General features: G+C 57.2%; 6 protein-coding genes across 6 annotated transcripts; 2 read left to right on the forward strand and 4 right to left on the reverse strand.

Moving 5' to 3' along the window:
* Positions 1–499: 499 nt before the first annotated feature.
* Positions 500–2,588, forward strand: PHACADRAFT_253933 (uncharacterized protein). The gene is made up of 10 exons (XM_007394452.1): positions 500–699; positions 750–839; positions 892–975; positions 1,022–1,045; positions 1,099–1,347; positions 1,401–1,613; positions 1,666–1,711; positions 1,761–2,038; positions 2,093–2,154; positions 2,215–2,588. The coding sequence occupies exons 1-10, from the start codon at positions 527–529 to the stop codon at positions 2,535–2,537; spliced, it is 1,542 nt and encodes a 513-aa protein (XP_007394514.1). The 5' UTR covers positions 500–526; the 3' UTR covers positions 2,538–2,588.
* A 2,401-nt stretch (positions 2,589–4,989) lies between these two features.
* PHACADRAFT_51141 (uncharacterized protein) lies at positions 4,990–5,816 on the reverse strand (the record flags this gene model as incomplete). Its single annotated transcript, XM_007394011.1, has 2 exons — positions 4,990–5,161; positions 5,212–5,816. Coding segments are annotated over 2 exons (777 nt in total), but the record flags the coding sequence as incomplete, so codon positions are not given.
* A 95-nt stretch (positions 5,817–5,911) lies between these two features.
* On the reverse strand, positions 5,912–7,455 carry PHACADRAFT_172347 (uncharacterized protein; the record flags this gene model as incomplete). Its single annotated transcript, XM_007394453.1, has 3 exons — positions 7,097–7,455; positions 6,598–6,717; positions 5,912–6,519 (listed from the first exon to the last, which is right to left on the reverse strand). Coding segments are annotated over exons 1-3 (885 nt in total), but the record flags the coding sequence as incomplete, so codon positions are not given.
* Positions 7,456–8,536: 1,081 nt separating this feature from the next.
* PHACADRAFT_253938 (uncharacterized protein) lies at positions 8,537–10,113 on the reverse strand. The gene has a single exon (XM_007394454.1). It carries the CDS (start codon positions 10,046–10,048, stop codon positions 8,636–8,638), a length of 1,413 nt encoding a protein of 470 aa, XP_007394516.1. The 5' UTR covers positions 10,049–10,113; the 3' UTR covers positions 8,537–8,635.
* Positions 10,114–10,130: 17 nt separating this feature from the next.
* PHACADRAFT_172348 (uncharacterized protein) lies at positions 10,131–10,660 on the reverse strand. Its single transcript, XM_007394455.1, has 2 exons — positions 10,382–10,660; positions 10,131–10,323 (listed from the first exon to the last, which is right to left on the reverse strand). Exons 1-2 carry the CDS (start codon positions 10,637–10,639, stop codon positions 10,204–10,206), a joined length of 378 nt encoding a protein of 125 aa, XP_007394517.1. The 5' UTR covers positions 10,640–10,660; the 3' UTR covers positions 10,131–10,203.
* An 881-nt stretch (positions 10,661–11,541) lies between these two features.
* On the forward strand, positions 11,542–13,421 carry PHACADRAFT_91851 (uncharacterized protein; the record flags this gene model as incomplete). Its single annotated transcript, XM_007394456.1, has 8 exons — positions 11,542–11,618; positions 11,670–11,853; positions 11,924–12,181; positions 12,269–12,350; positions 12,409–12,587; positions 12,795–12,866; positions 12,926–13,222; positions 13,281–13,421. Coding segments are annotated over 8 exons (1,290 nt in total), but the record flags the coding sequence as incomplete, so codon positions are not given.
* Positions 13,422–13,660: the final 239 nt, after the last annotated feature.

The following is a 13,660-nucleotide window of genomic DNA, read 5'->3' on the forward strand; positions in this document are numbered from 1 at the left end:
GGCCCCCGTACAGCGCGAAACATCCCTCCATTCCTCTGATTGTACACATAGTTTTCAATGCATCAGTCATCGTATCGTCTTGGGAATTGCCTTACCAGAGAAAGCCTCGGGAATTATTGACGGTCGCCGCAATAGTTCAACTCTGGGCCGCAGCGATTGCCAGGACCAGGTACCATGATCTAATTCCAACGGACGAATATAGCGCGTGGTCAGGTATAGTCTCGAGAGCCTGCCAAGGAAAGCTTAAAATCTCAAGGCCGGCCCATCTCAATTGCCAGAACAAAGTGCCAGAGGCTCGCCGGTATCAGTGCGTGCAATCTCCATCCTTATCTCACGAGGTATGCTTCTATTCTACGGCACATCGTATGGGTTGTGCAATACTGGAACGGTATCAGGCATGACAGGGTCACGGACGTCCTGGCGTGGGGTGCAAAGTCTAATCGCGCGCGCTCTTATAGATGCATGCGTTTGAGAGGGTTCAGAGAGCTGCCCACCGGCCTGTGAGCTCGCCTGGACACCCGTCAAGATGTCTGGTCTCAAAGCTCACTCATCGACATCGTTGAACTCGAAGGAGAAGGACCCAGAGATTCTCGCTGGTACACAGGAGATCGTGCGGGAGGCCCAGCCCACGAATAAGTTCAAGGGGTATGTCGATAAGTTCAACGCTTGGTTAGCCTCGAGGGGATTGGACGGACATGGGTATGTACGTTGTCTATGGGTGTCGACCTCGCTGACGTGTCATCATGTAGCATCGAGCCCACGACAGAGGAGCAACGAAAAGATACACGGATTTTCCAAGTATTTACTGTATGGTTCTCTGGCAACATCAATGTTTTAACGTACGTTCTTCAGCACCTTAGAAAATGACCGATTGCTGACTCCAGCGCGCAGTTTCGGAGCAGCCAGTATTGGCCCTGCTTTCTTCGGCCTCGGAATGCGGACAACATTCCTTACGTGTGTTGTGACGGATCTGATGTGTGTATATTGCTCTGCTATTACTCCCCATTAACATGTTGTACAGAACCTGCGTCTTCCCTGCATACTTGTACGCCAGAATGAAATTGCCACCATTTGGGATGCCTGCTAAAGTAGCAATAGCGCGGTCTTCGGGCCGAAATTGGGAACACGAGCAATGGTTCAGAGTCGCTTTTCCTGGGGCTACTATGGAGCAATCATCCCTACCTTCCTGAATGTCCTCACGATGGTAGGCTATCTCGTCATCAACTGCATCATCGGAGGCCAGACGCTCGGCGCAGTGCTCCCTCATCCTAGCGCAACTCTCGGAATCGTCATCACAGGTCTCATCTCACTTGTCATCACATTCTGCGGCTATCAGATACTTCACTGGTGAGTTCTCTCACATTGCCCTGGGAGTTAGAGGGCTCGCTGACATGCACCAGGTACGAGATGCTCTGCTGGATTCCAAATGCTGTTGCTGTGGTCGTCATGCTTGCGATAAACAGCAAGACATTGCGCAGTGTACCCGTTGGAGACCCGACACCGGCATCAGCTGCGTCTATTCTGAACTTCGCGGCTGCTGTCGCCGTCAGCGTGGTTTCATGGTGTCCCATCTCACCGGACTACGGCATCTTCCACGACCACAAAGCTTCTAGGTGAGATGCTCGGGATGTGTAACAAACGGAAGGAAGCTGATAGCAGTGATAGCATGAGAATTTTCATTTACTCGTACCTTGGATTCTTCCTCTCTAGCGTACGTCTGTCGGACATCTTCCCAGAGTACGCATCTGACATCTTTCCAGGTCGTGATGCACCTTGTCGGTGCGGCATTCACTGCAGCCGTGCCGTATGTGCCGGCATGGCAGGCGGGCCTCGGAAACGGCAACGACGTCGGCGGGCTCATCGCCGCAGTGCTGGCCGGCGTGGGCGGCTTTGGCAAGTTTCTCGTCGTGTGCATGGCGCTGACGACCCCAAGCGCGACCACACCGGTGATGTACACGGCATGCACGAGCCTCATGACGATCTGGCGTGGCTTCGAAAAAGTTCCGCGATTCTTGCTCGCGATTATCTCCACTGCGATGTATGTGCGCCGCTTCTCCGTGACGTTTGTGAGCTGATATCTGTTGGTGCACAGACTGATACCGGTGGGCATCGTCGGCGCGACAGAGTTCTACGATACATTTACACAGATCCTCAGTGCGTGGCTGCGCGCTCCATGTCGATCCCCCCCTCTGACAGCTCCTTGATCTTCGGCAGGTTTCATTGGCTACTGGCTGGGACCATTCATGGCAATTGTCCTGACGGAGCACTTCGTCTTCCGGCGTCGGTGGTGCGCATACGCCGTCGCAGATGCATGGAACGTCCCGACGCACCCGCGCCTAGCGCGGGGATACGCCGCAGTGTGGACAATGCTGAGCTCGATTCCGCTCATCGCGGTGTGCATGTCCCAAGACTGGTGGACGGGCCCCGTCGCGCGTGCGGGCACAGGCGACATCGCGATGATGGTCTCATTCGTGTACAGTGTTCCCATGTACGCCTTCGCCCGCAGGCTCGAGCTGCGCTACACGTCGTCTGCGTAACAGGTCCCTTCCGCCCTTCGGCCCTGTATCACACAAGCAAAGCAAAAAGCAAAAGGCTGATAAACGCCATGTGTGTGAACGTTATCCTCCAGGCTTTCTGCGGCTGTCAAGTGACACACCGCCCCGTGCGCCGCCCGCGTGGATGATAGGCGACGTTCGTGCGCCCGTTGACTGCCAGGCACGCCAGCAGCATGTGCGCGCACGGCAGGTGCCCAGGCAGAAAAATGCCGCAGGGCAGGAAACGGACCAAAGGGCAAGGGCCGAGTTTTGGGTGCGGACGGAGAGGTGATACGTAACGCACTGCCTGGGGTCCGCGCTCTGCTCCCCTGGGATCGCAGGACGCCGTGATGAGAAGCGAAGCTGGGGCCACGGAATGAATGCAGCACGGTGCTGATTGAGTGAGGTTGCGAAGCCGGGCCGGCGACGGGGGAGATGGCAGACACGAGGTTGATCAGAGTTGTGTGTTCTCGGACGACGGATAAGGCGAGAACAGACCAGAGGAAAAAACGCTGGGAACGGCACCGAATAGTAGTGGTATATTGGTGGAGAGAATAAACAAACATTTGTAGCTAGTAGATTCCCACAACAACGACGAGAGGCGATGAGGAACGAAGACTATGAATGTGTACGAGATCCAAGGGAGATGGGGGGATGATCGGAAGCAATATAACGAAACGTAAGTACACAAACGAGAAAGCAACAGTGAGACACGACCAGAACATCGATAGCATGTAAAACAGATCATTTAACTATAGGGGGAGGCGCATTACTGTCCGCCGGGGTTGTAGAATTTGTAGTCCCATATCCCGTTCCCGTCGGAGCGCGGCACATCTGCGGGCTGCCAGCTCTGCACGTATGGCGCCGAGAGCTGCGTCGCAGTCATCTGCATATGCCCGTTGACGTGCGCCGTTGCCGTCGCCGAGTACTCGTGGCCCATCTGTTTGCTGAGGCGGGGATCGAAGCCTGGCGGAGGCGCCTTCTCAGGTGGGAGCGCAAACCGCCCTGCCTCGCCGCGAGGTGTGCCTGGGACCGACGTGCTGAGGGGAGGCGGGAGCTGCGCACCGAGCGCTGAGCCGACGCCGAAGGAGGACATCCCTTGTGAGGACATGCTCGGCGCGTGCTCCACGCCTGGCTCGTACGGCTGTGGTTGCGCAGGCGGGTACTGCATGTAATAATCCGGGGGAGGCGGCGGATGTGATGCCGGCGCCGTCGTCGTATACGGGCTCTTGCTAGAGGAATGTGGGTCGTAGACGTGCGTCGACGTCTGCGGCGAGTTCGAATAGCTGTGCGTCGCTGAGCCGTGATTGCTGAAATCCATGTGGAAGTCGTGCTGCATCGTCTGCATGGTGGGCGGCTGGCCGTCCTGTGCCTGCGGGGGAGGATACGTGAAGCTATTCCCGTCGATAGGCGTCTGCACCGCGGATCCTGGGGCAGTAGGTGACAGGTGAGAAGATGGTCCGACGGCCGGGGTGGGCGGAGAAACCGATGTCGAGCCAGTGCGTTGACGTACAGCCGGAGGTTGTCCGTTGATAATCCGGTGACGAACACCACAAGCGGGATACTTGGTCTTATCCTTCTCTTTGCTGCTCTTCTCCTTCTCCCTCTCCCTCTCCTTCGCCTTTGCCGCCTTCGGGTCCTGTACGTCCGCTCTGGGACCCGCCAACGCGATCTTTGACATGGTAAGCGGCGGACGGCCCTGCGAGACCTTGATAGATGTGACAGACGGCCCAACGTATGGCAGCTGGAAGCCAGACGAGAGCGAGGACATGCAGTGCCAGTCTTCCTCGGCACGCTTGCGTTTCGCGCCGGTGGGCGAGCTGGTAGACGCGCGTGCACGCTCCGCCTTCTCCTTCATCATCTCGACTATCTTGATCGCCTCGTCTGGTGTATCCGGGAAGACCTTGCAACGCACGACGTGCATCTCGCGCATGATGTCGAGCGCATGCGTAATGCCCTTCATGCCTTCGCCTGCAAGGATGCTCGCCGGCTGCTGGATGACGGCGTGCGCACAGATGACGGCCGCGTCGAATAGTGAACGCGTGTAGTCGTAGTACTCGAAGATACCCGGTCGTGTCGCACGCCAGACGGTGTACATGACTCGTAAGGCGTAGATGATCGAATGTGCCGCATTGATAGTGCCCAGCACGGCCTGGTGAGACACCTTTGCGGGGCTCCCTTCGCTTGTGTCCTTCATGAACGGCAGGTAAAGCTTGATGACGACACGGTTTGCGATGACGACGAGGGCAGCACGTTGGGCGATAAGGACGGAATCGCCTTCAAGTGGCTGGGAACAATCAAGCTCCATATTTAGGCGGTACACGGGCGGAAGGTCTTGCAGGAAACCCATGACCTCCTTCTCGAGCATCGCTGCGTGGTCAATGGAAGCCTCGGGTGAGTCTTCAATCACATCTCGCGTGATTTGCCGCCGGATACCCTTGCACAGCTGCGTTAGCTTGCATCGGAAGATGAAATACTGGATGCTCGAGTATTGCCGGTCCTCGGGTGGTGGAGGGACCGTTGTCGACGATGGGCTAAACGAGCTCTCTTCCACGTCCTTCGGGATTTTCGTTGACGATGATGTCTCGGTGATGAGCGACGGATGACCCATGCAGTCGGACACAACCCTAAAGGACAAGTGAGCAAGAAGGGCAAGCACAAGGAGAGAGCTACATACATGTCGTAATAGACGATATCCCACCAGATGCGTCTCCGAGTTTCAGCCTCGAAAAGGCTATAGGTCCCGGGGAACTCGTCAGGGTCTACGGCGAGGCCCATCATCCGCGCAACGTTGATCATCTTGCCAACAAGGGGGAAGACCGTGTGCGCGATCCGCATCGTACCGTCATGCAGCAGATAGAGGACTTGGATTAGCATCGCAATGACACTGTCAACGTCGTACGACGACGTATCCTCGAACAGGCTGAGACTCTGCTTTGAGAGCGCAAAGAGAACGGCCGGGTTGTTCCGTTGCATGACATCTGAGTCCGTGCTTGTCTCGCCAGGGTCCCTCGCCATGACAGCGCCTAGCGCAAACGCGGCGGAAGCAGCGGCAAAGAAGCTGAGCGTTGGTTTCGGTGATGAGGATGCAAAACTTGCGGGCCTCTTCGGTGCGCCGTTAGCTTGACCAAAGAGCTCCCGCGCAAGGTCGCTCTTTTGCTTAGATGGGTCGTTCGCTTCTCCCCACGCCATCATGGCATCTACACGTTGCTCGAAGTGCCGGAAGTTAAAGCATGGGTGGACGAACATGGCGTCGTAAAGACCCTTGAGATACCGTGTTCGCGTTATCGCAGAAGGGGGCAGCCGATGCAATAATGCGGGTGTGACCTGCGGGAGATCGCGCTGTGATATTAAAGAAGCTGAGGATAGATTCCGCAATGAATGAATAGATATAGTCACCTGCTGTGTAGGAGCGCCCCCTGATGCTTCGGGCTGGAATACGTTGAAGGGTATCAGAGGAACATAGACGTTCACATTCTTGAATCCGCTCCCGTGGATGGTGGAAGAATTCAGCGCCGCAGGAGGAGACGACGCTGTCGAAGTAGGCGTCGTCGACGGCGCAAGCACCACAGGTGTCGGCTCGAGTTTAACCCTCGCCGTACCACTTGTGGTGACCGCAGGCCGCGCTACCGAATATGGTGATGTCGACGGTGCTTTCGACGCATCATCAATACCGAGCTGTGCCTGGAGCTCATTGAGCCAGACGCCAGCGGTATCCTCTAAGTTCACCACCAACGAGCTGCCGGACTGTCCCGAGATGAGAAGATAGCGATCGTTGCATTGTCCGCCCAGGGCAGAAGCAGTTGGCCGACTGGAGCCGTGAGATGCACCAGGTGATGGTGCAGAAAAACTGGTCTGTGCTGAGGATACTGGGTACGTAGACCGAAAAGGCGGGATAGAGGGGTTCGACACAGACTGGGTCGCAGTGAGCGTGGCGACCTGACCCTCGACGGCTAGAAGTCGATTGTGCAGCGATTGAACGTCGCTAATGCCAGACACATCATGAAGAAAGTCGCCGCGACTACGTTAGTGTCATGCAGAAAATCCAGACTACACGACGTACATCTTCTCTGCTGCGGCCTGTGAGTAGACACATCGTGTCATAGTATCGCGCTTCATGCAAGATCCACAAGGCGTGCGGCGGTCACACTTGAGCTTGAGTCGTTTGCACTTAATAAGGTCTCTAGATCAGCGACAGAGCGTATACGTGAGTGAAGGGATAAGGAAGGGCTGCGGGTCAACATCAACGGGGTACTGATGCAGCTCCAGAAAGGGCGCGGCTTCGACTCGGCACCAGTACCTTCAAGGCTGCGTGGAAACAAGCTCGTAATCTCTCAGAGACCGTGGCGGCCCTTGCCAACAGCCCAACGCGCAACAATACAGCCGTGTCATATGACGCGCGCAGTATTCCGAGAAAGTCGGGGAGGTGAAATGGAAGATGGAAAATGAGATGCTCACCTCTGCGCACACGACAGTAATGCGAGAGCGAATGTGTCTGTGTGCAAGGAGCGAAAAGATGGTGAATCGAGGTGTCGTAACCGTTTCATCCAGCAATTACGTACGTAGAGTTATTGGCCTTGGACGCCGCATTGCCGGAGGCCTGACCGTTTGGGGTATGTGAGTCTGGAGCATCGCCGTTAAGGTTGCTTGAATTGGTATCGTTATGGTACACAGATGCTCCGTCGTCGAGGTCGAAACTAGGTCCAGGCGTTCCTTCCATCTCGCCACGAAGATAGCGGTAAAGATTTATAAGAGTTCAGTCGTGGTCGGATGGCGGTGCAGGCGTCGGAGTCGTATGGGTCGTCACGGGCAGCAAGATGGCGTGGTCGCGCGTTGGGGAGTGGGGCGGATAAGAGGGGACGGCGACCAGCGACGGCGGGATAATGGAGGGGAGAGGAGAAGAAGCGAGCGAGCACACAGTCGCCAGTCGGACACCATATCAGGATTGGCGTACCGGGACCTCGCCCACCGCCATACGCGACGTCAGGCCCAGATTTGCTCCGCTTGATGGCACGGATTGTACCAAATTATGCGCCATAAACGGATATATGAAGCAAAAACTAGGGTCCTTTTGTTAGGGAGTTCTCTCAAAAGGGCAGCGGACAAGTCCCTGCCTAGGGTTAAGCGCTGCGAGATAGGATGTGGGAACGGCAGCAGTGGGCAGACGCCGCTAAAGGCGCCAAGTCCGCCAGCCCATGTACTTGCCATCGCCCAGCCGGGGCCCACCGTTTGACCCCCTGCTCCGACGCTTGGCTCATGTTGTCCCAAAACCTGCCCGAGGCTCACGGGGAAACTAACCAACCCACCCTCTTCTCGCAGCGGGTGGATCGAATCACACGGCTATTGATGCCTGCGGGCTATCAGGCGAGTCAGTCAGAAAGAAGGCACGCATCCCACGACGCGGCGAGAGCCTGCCGCGGCTCCTAAGAATCGCACCACCTCGGCGGCCCGTCTGTCGCTCATGGGAGATCCGCACATACTCTGCTCGTTGCAAGGTTGTCGCAAAACTGCACGACATTGACCGAAACCGTGTTTCCCATCGTCCGCGGACAACATTGCAACAGGAGACTGATCGTCCACTTATTGTTCCCACGCCTCAGAACGCAGCCACGTACAAGACCTCGAGGGTTTTACCTCCGCCAAAGGTCCCATTGGACACAGCTCAAATACTCTTCAGTGATTCAATTGGAGCTCGTCCTTTTGTTATCGTCGATCGAGCTATATACAATGCACACAGGGGCAACCGCTCTCCACGCTGATTTATCCTCCGTCCGCCACATTGAACGTTAGCATCGGTGCAAAGCATGACCTGGAACCGTGCTCCACGGCCGATCTCTAGGTTTGGTGGCACTGTGCTGCAGCATGACACAGCGCGGAAACAATTTCTAGATCGTAGACCGCTGCAACTGATCTACTCACGGGCCTCGGGCCGACCCAGCAAACTTAGCAAGACGCAGTGTTCAGGGGCACGCCTGCAGCGCAGGTTGTGAGGAATTTGTTTCGAAGCGCTCCCGCACAAAAAGAGTTTGTGTCGGAAAGACACCCCAAGCAGGAGTCAATGCAGAAGGTTGCTGAAACGATTAAATCCATGGACTAGTAAACTACACCAGAGCGAGTCGCCTGGCCTCCTCGACATAGCTCCTCATAAGCCCGACAGTCTTCTTCAAGTTCATGTTGAACTTGGCTGAGATGGGCACGACGTCCAACACCCTCCCGTCGGCGCTCATCTCCTCCCGGACGAAGTGCTCCAGGCGCGCAAGCTTCGCTTTCGCCTCCTGAACCTGCTCCGTGCTCCCGTCCTGTGCGAGCAAATCCGCCTTGTTCGCGACGACCATGCGGGCCTGTGTGCTCATGCCCGACTTGTACTTCTCGAGCTCCGCGCGCAGCACACGCAACTCGTCCCACGGCGCCGAGCCTGCGAGGTCGACGACGTACACGAGCGCAGGCGAGCGCTCGATCGACCGCAGGAACGAATGCCCGAGCCCAACGTTGTCCGACGCGTCCTCGATGAGCCCCGGGTTGTCGGCGACCGTGAAGCGGAAGTCCTCGAGTGGCGCCACAGCGTAGACGCTGTCGTCGCCGGCGCGCTGATTGCGCGTGCGCGCGTCGGCGTAGGCCCCGCTCTCCATAAGCTCGCGTTCGCGTTGCTCCTCGAGCGCTGTCTCGTCGTACACGCTATCCGCGTCCCAGCCCACGAACGTGCCGTCGTCGCGCACGCGCACGACAGCGACGAACGGATTCAGTGTCGTGAAAGCGTACCCCGCGATTGCCGTCTTTGCCCGTCCGCCCGTGACTGCACGCAGAAGCGTACTTTTGCCTGCGTTCGGCATGCCCACGAGACCAATGTCTGCGAGCAACTTGAGCTCGAGTGACAGGCTCGCGCGCTCGCCGTCTCGTCCACGCGTGGCGAACTTCGGCGAGCGATCGTTTGTCCCCAGAAAGTGCGGGTTGCCGTACCCGCCAGCGCCGCCCCGAGCAATGAGATGACCAAAGTTATTTTGGCGGGGCAGCCCCAGAGGTGCATTCGCGTCTCCAGCTCCTTCCATTTCCTCCGCCTTGTCAAGGTCCAGGTATATCGGGTTCTCCGCACGCTTCCTGCGCTGAATGCGATACGCGCGTTCCTCGCGATAGAACATCTTCTCCGCGTCCTTGAACGTGTCTCGCTTCACGTTGTCGTCTTGGTGCGTCGGGTAGTGTACCCATCGTCTTTCTTGCATTCTCATCTTCCGCTCTTCGAGGTCCAGGCCCTCGAGTGCCTCTTCTTCCACTTCAAATTCATCTTTTGTACGTCGTGGATCATCTTTCGCCAGCTGGCGCACCACTGTGCCGAGCGGGACACGAATGATCGTTGGAGGTCCGTTCTTGCCGTTCATCCAGGTGCCTTTGCCATGTCCGCCTGCTTGTGCGGCGACTCGTGCGGGTACAGAGGAAAGGGTCGTGAGATGTGGTGTGGGAAGGATATAGACGTCGCCGCCGTGTCCGCCGTTTCCGCCCGATGGAGGGCCTTGTGGCATAAACTTTTCTCGATGGAAGGCTACGCAACCATCACCCCCGCGACCTGTACGAAGACATCACTTGAGTCTCATGAGGATGTAGAACGGGAGGTGACTGACCTCCCCGTATGTGTATAACGACGTGGTCGAGGAACGTTTCGTGCTAGATTCAACAATTAGGATACAACACTCAAAATATAATGGTTAAACGGGTAGCGGCCTAGTGGCCTTGCAGAATTGCTAACGACTATTCTCTGTGATGCACAAAAGACATCCGCGTAGAAAACCTGCAAGGACTGCACAAACTAAGAAGACAGCCCTTCGTACTGAGCATCGAACAAATTAGTTACTCACACCTTGTCGTCGTTTCCACTCCGTCTGTCTCCGTTTCTTCCTCGCCTCCATATCCATGTCTTTCTCCTCGGCATCTTCGATCGTCACCCTCGACGGTCCCGCCTGAGCCCACTTTTCTGCTTGGCGTGAGGCGTCCTCTATTGGCTGGCTCGACTCTTCCGGTGGGAAGCTCGACTTCAGACTGGGCATGAGACCGAAGGAATACGCGCGGCATGGCGGCAGACGAGCCCACGTCTTCGCAGCGCGGGCGACGAGCATGGCCGCAGGAAGTATGCAGTGGAGGCTGCAGCTCTGGGCGAGGAACCAGAGCTAAAGCGCCGTAAAAGGACGCGCCCGGCGTTTGAGGGGCGCATCAGTTCCGCCATCACTCCCGCCCCTCCTGCTCGCGATCGCTTCGGCTCTCCGGACAGACCACGTTCATTTGAGCGAACGCGGCCCGCGGTACCCATATCCCTAGACCTACGTTCGCGGCTCTATCCGCTAAGGCTGCCTAGACGTATATATATTCCCGAATTTCGCCAATACCCAGCATGCCGATGCCCTCGCGTACGCCATCTCGCTCAGGGACACCGCTGTCCTCGCATCACGCCTCGCCCTCCCGCCTCGGCGTCGTGCCCCCTGTGCTGCACCAGGCGCCGTCTCTCAGTAATTTGCGCGTGTATAGTCATACTGCGTCCGCGGTGGCTTCTCCGGGGATCTCCTCGACCCCGCTCTCGCACACGCCTCTCTCGACTACACCACCCGCGTCGGGCATGCTTGCCTCGGAGACAACGTCATCGGCCGCATCGGTGAACTTCGAGAGTCCCACAGAGGGTATGCTTGTGCAGGATCTCGAAGGAGAGGCCGAAATCGCAGAGGTTGAAGGTGTTGGGCGTGTGGAGGAAGTTGCGGATGAAGAGGTGAAGAAGAATTTGAGGGAACAGTTGCGGCGGACACTGAGTACCAAAAGTGTTGAAGGGCAAGCCTTAGGTGATGATTCTTTTCTATGCTGCGCTGATATACCTGATATTAATCTGTCATAGCTGCAAGTCGACGACCCTCCACAAGCAGACACAGAAGTAGTGTGAGCAAGACGACGCAAGAAGTCCACGAACTTTGTACTTCACTCTTATATTATTGCTGCATCGAAATGCTTATTGTGATGCCTTTCATCAGCTCATACGCCAGACACCACCACCTATCCGCCTCGCCAATATTTCGTCTTGACTGACGCCGGGAAACCCGTCTTCATCAGGTAGTTAATCTCATACTGCCACTTGTTTTGCTTCTACTGATTCTTTGCATGCAGCCCTGACACAGGCCCCGACCATAGCACATCCATTATCGGCCTTATGCAAGCCCTCATATCCGTCTTCCTGGACGACCGTGACAAGATACGCTGTGTAAACGCGGGACGAACGCGCATTACCTTCCTATTGCGTGCTCCGCTATACTACGCATGCGTATCAAGCTGGGGCGAGCCGGAGAGTGTGGTGCGTCGTAATCTCTCTTCGGAAGCTCCTCCAAACGGCACGTAGGACTCACGCGTAAATGTGAAGGAAGACACGTTTCCATCTCGAGTACCTCCATTTGCAGATCCTCAGTGTTATTTCGGCCGGGCAACTCAGGCGTATGTTTGAGAGGCGCAATAACTTTGACCTCCGCCGTCTGCTCTCCGGTGCGGAGCCGTTCATGTACTCGCTCCTCGAGCGGCTCGAGTGGGACCTGGCGATGAGCACGTCGAGCTTACACTGTCTTAAGCTCGATCCTGCCCTCCGAAAACGCATCGCTGATACTCTAGTACCCACGAGCAAGATCAAGGTGCGTTAGCGTGTTTATGTCACGTCCGCGCACTGTGCGCATGTGTACAATTGAAGAGCTGTCGGAGTGGCTGATGTTCCATAACAGGACATCTTGTACGTCGTCCTTGTAGCTCAAGGCCGAGTAGTCACACTCGTCAGGCCCAAGAAGCACTCGATCCACCCCTCAGGTAACGTGCTCGCTACTCACCGGCCTCCCGCTTTCCCTCAAATCTCGTCCACGTACAGATCTCCACATCCTCATCAACACTATTCATTCACCCTCGATCATCAACTCGTCCGCCGCAGCAAGCTGGCTCCCGATTTGCCTCCCGAAGTTCAACTCCGACGCGTTCGTGAATGCGTACGTTAGCTTCCTTCGACGAGGCGACGACCTCCAGGAGCCGGCGACGCCCACGCCCAGTGCAGTCGACCAGAGTGCAGCAAGCCAGTCACAGAGCTCTGAGGCACCGGCCGAGAGTGCGAGTCCGTCGGTGCAAGGCGAGAATGCTGCTAAGAATACAGAGAGTGCAACGAGCCCGCCGGACGCAAAGGAGACAGACGCCAAGAGCGTCGCCGCGAGCGAAAGCTCGGCCACAGAGGCCACGTCCGAGTGGCGGGGCACGCGCATCGAGATCGGCCTCGTGTGCGTCAGCGGGCTCGCCGATTTTGAGGCCGTGCGCGGGTGGTGCGCGACCGCGAGCGAGGTGCGATGTCTCTCTCCTACCCTCTCCTCACCGCCGCCGCTAACCGCACTGCTAACCAGACGCTCGAGCGCGAGCACCTCCTCGGCGCGCTTGTCTCCGCGATCGGGGGCGGCGCGACCGAGTACAGCGTCGGGGACCTCGCGATCCCGGGTCTGCGGCACTTCCTGTACAAGAGCCGCGGCGCGGTGCAGGTGACGACGCCGCGCTTCGAGGAGCCGTACGACGCGCCGCCCGGGCGCCGACGTCTCGTGACGCTCTACCAGACGCTCCACGACGCGATGCACGCCAAGAGCGGCCAGGACGGCACGCTCAAGATGCAGTATATCCGCACCGAGCGGGAGAGCGTCATGGGCTGGGTGCGTGCTTTCGTGTTTGTTGGGTTGGCAGCGGGGCCTGACGAGTGTCCCCGTGCAGATTACGCAGCCGTTTGAGCTGTACCTTGCGATGTCGCCTCTAGTGCCTAAGAGCGCAGTCGTGAACGCTGCGAACGCCATAGCACGCTGGGTACAGCGCGAGGAGAAGAGGCTGTTCCTGAGAGATGCGCCGGTGTTTTAGCCCAGCGACTTCTCCCTGTGGCGTGCGTGTGCTGGTTATACGGTAGTCGTTCGTCCCTGCCTCGTTGGAAACGGATACCCAGAATAACCGCCAGTGTGCAAACCCTCATGAACTTGACGTACGTGGTCATAAACCTCCAAAGCGTGTTATACCCGTTATTGTCACAGTAGCATTACATCCCAAAAGAATAACTCGTGTCTACATTTAAGCTGGCAGTCGCTCACGGCCTGTCCGTCAAA

Source organism: Phanerochaete carnosa (assembly GCF_000300595.1).
Source record: "Phanerochaete carnosa HHB-10118-sp unplaced genomic scaffold PHACAscaffold_4, whole genome shotgun sequence".
Classification (NCBI taxonomy): domain Eukaryota; kingdom Fungi; phylum Basidiomycota; class Agaricomycetes; order Polyporales; family Phanerochaetaceae; genus Phanerochaete; species Phanerochaete carnosa.

Coding starts and splice junctions, on each gene's coding strand:
- PHACADRAFT_253933 (XM_007394452.1), top strand. CDS start 527: ATGTCTGGTCTCAAAGCTCACTCATCGACATCGTTGAACTCGAAGGAG. Junction 700..749: donor AGGGGATTGGACGGACATGG/GTATGTACGTTG, acceptor GTCATCATGTAG/CATCGAGCCCACGACAGAGG. Junction 2,155..2,214: donor TACATTTACACAGATCCTCA/GTGCGTGGCTGC, acceptor GATCTTCGGCAG/GTTTCATTGGCTACTGGCTG.
- PHACADRAFT_253938 (XM_007394454.1), bottom strand. CDS start 10,048: ATGCCACAAGGCCCTCCATCGGGCGGAAACGGCGGACACGGCGGCGAC.
- PHACADRAFT_172348 (XM_007394455.1), bottom strand. CDS start 10,639: ATGCTCGTCGCCCGCGCTGCGAAGACGTGGGCTCGTCTGCCGCCATGC. Junction 10,324..10,381: donor AGTGGAAACGACGACAAGGT/GTGAGTAACTAA, acceptor TAGTTTGTGCAG/TCCTTGCAGGTTTTCTACGC.